Genomic DNA, 6,000 nt, shown 5'->3' with positions numbered 1-6,000 from the left:
GGGGGAGGAGCCAGTGCACACCAGCTAGTCTTAAAGCTTTTACTTTTGTGCCCAGTCTCCTGCGGAGCCGCTATTCCCCATGGTCCTTTCGGAGTCCCCAGCATCCACTAGGACGTCAGAGAAATATGGTGTGTGTGCCCACTTCGCCAGTGTATTTCATGCCCAAAACAGCGTTGGGCCAAGCAAAATACAACTGCGTCATATGTAAGTGACCACCCTCTGTTGTTTTTGGGGGTCAAATTTGTGGCCCAAGACTAGTTAGCCCTTGCTAAACTACAGCTACTTATTCAAAATGGCAAAATATGGTGTGTGCCCACTTTGCCAGTGTATTTCATGCCCAAAACAGCGTTGGGCCAAGCAAAATACAACTGCGTCATATGTAAGTGACCACCCTCTGTTTATTTCAGGTGTCAGATTTGTGGCCCAAGACTGGTTAACCCTTGCAAAACTACAGCTACTTATTCAAAATGGTAAAATATGGTGTGTGTGCCCACTTTGCCAGTGTATTTCATGCCCAAAACAGTGTTGGGCCAGGCAAAATACAAGTGGGTCATATGTAAGGGAACCTACTCTGTTGATTTCCGGTGTTAAATTTGTTACCCAAGACTCATTAACCCTTGCAAAACTGAATGATCTGAATTAGAAGCTGGAGTTCGAATAAGAAGTGAATAAGAAGCTAGAGCTTGAATAAGAAGTGAATAAGAAGCTGGCCGAATAAGAAGCTAACTTCAACATCGGCTATAAATTGTCATTATTGAAATTGTGAGGCTACACACTATGCATCACGTTATGTGTGACACACCTCACCAGCTTTACCTCTCACTTGACTTCCATAGAGCAACCTGCACCTACAGTAGCTGGCCTGCCAATATAACTAGCAGCAAGAGCACATTTGTCATCATGTGATACAGCTCTCCTTATTTCCCTACCTCACAATGCCATGTACTGATAAAAGAGACAGGTATGTTGTCTGTAGTGCTCTGCTGTGTGTTGTATAAACAGCATACACAGCATTAATCCGTCAGGCAGCAGGGATTATCATATGCAGTGCAGAGCGGAAAGCCTGCCTTTAGTATAATGTATAGCAGCACTTTCCTGCTCCCTCAGAGCTGCCTGCCTACTGTATACAATATTTTCCATTAGCATATGCCTCGCAGGCCACTCAGAGGAGACCAGTGAGAATGGAAAAATATAATAATAAAAAGGATCTGGTTACTAGCTGCTAGGAAAACACAAGACGGCAGAGAGAGGGAGGTATAACAGGAGAGGCATCTCCTCCTCCTAATCCCTCCTCACTGTGTGTGATCTCAGCCCAGTCTCTCCTTTTCCATCTTCGAGAACCATTTCCATGAAAAGCAGAGAATAAAATGACACCCTGCCTCCGTGTGCCAAGGCTAGTCCCTTCTTCCTTCTCCCTCCTATCCCCTCCCTCATTCTGTGTGTGATCACCATCGCCCTGCAGGAACGGTGCCCATAGCAGAGACATCCCCGCTGCTGCCGCTGAGGAGGATGTTCTGCTAACAAACCAAGGAGTCCCAGGATCGACCCTGTTCTATCATCGATTGTCCTACATATCAGCAATCCGGAATGTGAGCCACACATGGAGCACAACAGAAACTAAGGGGAGCAGCTCCTGCTGGGAATACTCTCTCTATTTGTCCTCATTTTATGGTTTCTGGGGCACCGGCTGTTTCCTAGGATATTAATGCTGGATGAAGAAGGTTTCATGTCCTAGAGGGAGAAGTACCTGACACAGTGAGACATGAAGAGTTGGCAGTGTGCTGGGGTCTTCCTTCTGTCCCTGCTGCTGGAGGTAAGCAGGAGTCCCAGGTGTCCCAGGTAGCAGGGACTGTCACTCATCATGTGCAATGTCTCACCCTACATGCATTACAGCCTGCCAGCATAGCACTGCAATTAGGATGAAGACATAGGGGGTCATTCCGAGTTGTTCGCTCGGTAAAAATCTTCGCATCGCAGCGATTTTCCGCTTAATGCGCAAGCGCAATGTCCGCACTGCGACTGCGCCAAGTAAATTTGCTATGCAGTTAGGATTTTTACTCACGGCTTTTTCATCGTTCTGGCGATCGTAATGTGATTGACAGGAAATGGGTGTTACTGGGCGGAAACAGGCCGTTTTATGGGCGTGTGGGAAAAAACGCTACCGTTTCCGGAAAAAACGCAGGAGTGACCGGAGAAACGGGGGAGTGTCTGGGCGAACGCTGGGTGTGTTTGTGACGTCAAACCAGGAACGACAAGCACTGAAATGATCGCAGATGCAGAGTAAGTCTGGAGCTACTCAGAAACTGCTACGAGGTGTGTAATCGCAATATTGCGAATACATCGTTCGCAATTTTAAGATGCTAAGATTCACTCCCAGTAGGCGGCGGCTTAGCATGAGCAAATCTGCTAAAATCCGCTTGCGAGCGAACAACTCGGAATGACCCCCATAGCTGGGAGTTTCCCGATGTGCAGTACTAACCGTTCCAGACTCTACAGCTGTGCTGTATATAGGAATAAACATCACCTCCACACAGTATATTTTGTTACCTTTACTGAGTGGTACTTGTACCAGATGGCTTATCTTGTATCATCTCTATCAATGGTTTTAATTCTCTGCACCCACCCAGTTGTTAACTGAATGCTCTGAAGTCAAGTCAGTTTGAGTTCAGCTGCTGCAGAACCTCTTGTGGATAATACTGTGTGCTTCATAACATTGTCAGGAACACTTTTGCCCAGATTTATCATGCCTTGGAGAGTGATAAATTGCACAGTGCTAAAGTACCAGCCAATCAGCTCCTAACTGTCATTGTTCATAAACAGCCTGTGACATGGCAGTTTGGTGCTGATTGTCTGATACTTTATCAATGTGCAATTTATCATTCTCCAAGGCTTGATAAATCTGGGCGTTTGTTTGACTAATAAATCTGTATCCCAAAAGCTTCTGTGCCAGCTTAGATCTATAAGAACTTCATGTTTTTGAGAACAGCGATGATTATCCATGTCCATGTGCAATTGTACAGTTGCCAACAATGAGCACAATTCTGTATTCGTTCATCATTTACAGTATTGATGACATTTTGGAACATACAGTAGGTGTTGGCTGGCGATTGGTTTTTACGTATATGGTCACCATGGGAAGTTTCCTCTTCTTGTCTAGCCAGCTGGCAGACAATGCATGCATGCCCCTTTCATAGATTATAACCATTTTTGTACAGTAGACAGAATTCATAAAACATTGCCACATATGGAATTAGTAGTGTATGAAATATCAGGCCTTTATGTACATACTCTTGTATATCTCCTACATGTGTGAGTGGGAAGGCAGATAGAGATCCATTGTTCTAACCAGGACTGTGTGATGTCTATTTATGGATAAACCAGTCTCTTTTATCAGACACCGTTTTGTATGGATATCCCTTTAACTGTTAAATTCTATTTATTTGGAAAATGTCACTCGCAGTATAAATTGTTCATGTTTTGCTTTCCTCCCCTTGGAAAGCATATATGGTTCATCTGCCATTGCTGTATTTATAAATCGTGTTGCCACAATCAATACACTGCTGTAGTACATGTAATTGAGGTCAAAAAGTGAAATTCAAACATAACAGCTGTGACTCTCTGTGACTGAGCAACTTTGGAGATGTGACGTGCAGAATGTACAGTATACAGTATGTCTATTAAGTGGCTGATGTTTCTGAAAGCTGGACCACAGGTTCGTATACAGATAGATTCTCTCAATGGAACTTTTATAAAATCTATTATTACTATTTTTATAAATCACTTTCCTTGAGCTTCTCCAATGGTGTATAGCCTTCATAATTTAAGATAAGTAATGTATAGTAAACCACAGCCCCAACTATAGAACAGCACTGCCCTCTTTTGTTGCAAGCCACAGGGTTAAAAATTCTCTGCGCAGCCAGCGTTACTTCTCCCCAGATTATTTCAGCTCTGTAAATGTTGTTTACTAAATGCAGTTTATGATTCTTGTCACTCTAACATAAGATTGTTGCAATCATGGGCCCTCATTCCGAGTTGTTCGCTCGGTAATTTTCTTCGCAACGCAGCGATTTTCCGCTAATTGCGCATGCGCAATGTTCGCACTGCGACTGCGCCAAGTAAATTTGCTAAGAAGTTTGGTATTTTACTCACGGCATTACGAGGTTTTTTCTTCGTTCTGGTGATCGTAGTGTGATTGACAGGAAGTGGGTGTTTCTGAGCGGAAACTGGCCATTTTATGGGAGTGTGTGAAAAAACGCTGCCGTTTCTGGGAAAAACGCCGGAGTGGCTGGGGAAACGGGGGAGTGTCTGGGCGAACGCTGGGTGTGTTTGTGAATTCAAACCAGGAACGAAACTGACTGAACTGATCGCAGTGGCAGAGTAAGTCCAGAGCTACTCAGAAACTGCTAAGAAATTTCTATTCGCAATTTTGAGAATCTTTCGTTCGCAATTTTGCTAAGTTAAGATTCACTCCCAGTAGGCGGCGGCTTAGCGTGTGCAATGCTGCTAAAAGCAGCTTGCGAGCGAACAACTCGGAATGACCACCATTATCTTTTCATCTGTAAAAGATAAATGTATTTTGTGTAATAAACACATTCTTTTTTATCTTTAAGTCGGATATACTTAGAGGTGACTGCAGAGTATTAAAACCACTTAACTGACGATTTTTCCCTTCAAAACTGTTTATAATAAGTTGGTTGGTTTATATATATATATATATATATATATATATAGAGAGAGAGAGTTTAAAAAGTATTTTTTTAAATATTTAATATTATATTATGCACATCTACAGAACGGATCCTCTCGTTTAAAACTGGGGGACACAATGGGTCGGCGTGGTGGCATGTGATCTGACAATGCCAGTTAAGTGGCTAAGAGGTATTATGTGAAACAACGATTCCTGGGTAACATTTGTGTTTCACAGGGCTAGGCCCTTGACCCTGAAAAACATCAGTGCCACAGTCTTAGGATCCATAGTACTGTACTAGCACCCCTAATACCCCTTTCAGACTGCCGCAATAAGCCAGGTTATTGCTGGGTTGACCCGGGTTATGGCGCAGTCTGAAAGGGGTCATTTGAAATATCCTGGGTCTAGCGACCCAGCATTTCAACCCACGTAGCGAGGAGGATTGAACACGGGTTCAACCCGGGTCATGGTGTAGTGTGAATGGATATCCCTGAGACTATTCAACCCGGGCCCCATTTACAGCCTAGGAAGAGCCGGCACTTGGAGATACTCTCCAAACTCCAGCACCTGTGTGCGGTAACGTAGCAGATAAGCCGGGTCTAGCCGTCAGTCTGAAAATGGTCTCAACCGGGTCGCACCTGGGTTGGACCCGAGTACAAAATCCCAGGTGATACCCGACTTTACAATGTAGGTATGCGTCATAGTTGCTGACTTTCTAGCTGCTCTCTTTGGGATGGGCCTGACAGGTTGGCAATATTGTGGGTTTGTTCAGGTGGGCAGTGCAGAGGTGTGGCAAAGCATTTGACTCATTGTGGCACTGCCCCTACTATACAGTGCCACAATTATTGGCATTGTGATGCGTGTAGCAGGGTCACAATGACTCAATTCAGCGCAGATTGCATTTTTGGCCTCCTGGACTGCTTACTTCACTCTGGAAATGAGTGGCTGTGGACGGCTGACGGCCAGCCTCTGGGAGACTTGTCTTCTCCTCTGGGTGTCCGCAAAAGCCATCTGACATTTGGGAGTAGGCAAGTATGTTCTAAATTGAATTTTACAGTGATTTATTGCTATAACTTGTGGATCCAGGAACAGGAACATTTCACACCATGACAGTCCTTTCTCAATGTGTAAGTGGTTGTGTAAGCTCCAGGATTTACACAAAAAGTAGTAAAGAAATGACTGATCTCCATTTGCTAACCCTGCGTATCACATAAACTGACATTGCTCCCCACCATAATTTTATTATGGTAGAACCAGGAAGCTTTTGTCTCCTGATTGGAACACACAAGTGGCACAATATAAAACAATAGGGA

The 6,000-nt window shown here is 44.1% G+C and overlaps 1 protein-coding gene across 1 annotated transcript in view; it reads left to right on the top strand.

The window, feature by feature from the left end:
• The first annotated feature begins 1,238 nt into the window (after positions 1–1,238).
• VOPP1 (VOPP1 WW domain binding protein) overlaps positions 1,239–6,000 on the top strand; it is a 227,374-nt gene continuing 222,612 nt past the window's right edge. Inside the window, exon 1 of the mRNA XM_063922452.1 lies at positions 1,239–1,813. Within this exon, the coding sequence (XP_063778522.1) occupies positions 1,763–1,813 (51 nt within the window). The 5' untranslated portion in view covers positions 1,239–1,762. The remainder of the gene's footprint in view (positions 1,814–6,000) is intronic.

Source organism: Pseudophryne corroboree, chromosome 5 (assembly GCF_028390025.1).
Source record: "Pseudophryne corroboree isolate aPseCor3 chromosome 5, aPseCor3.hap2, whole genome shotgun sequence".
NCBI lineage: Eukaryota > Metazoa > Chordata > Amphibia > Anura > Myobatrachidae > Pseudophryne > Pseudophryne corroboree.
The sequence above is the reverse complement of the archived record's forward strand: the minus strand, read 5'-3'. Positions and strand labels throughout refer to the sequence as shown.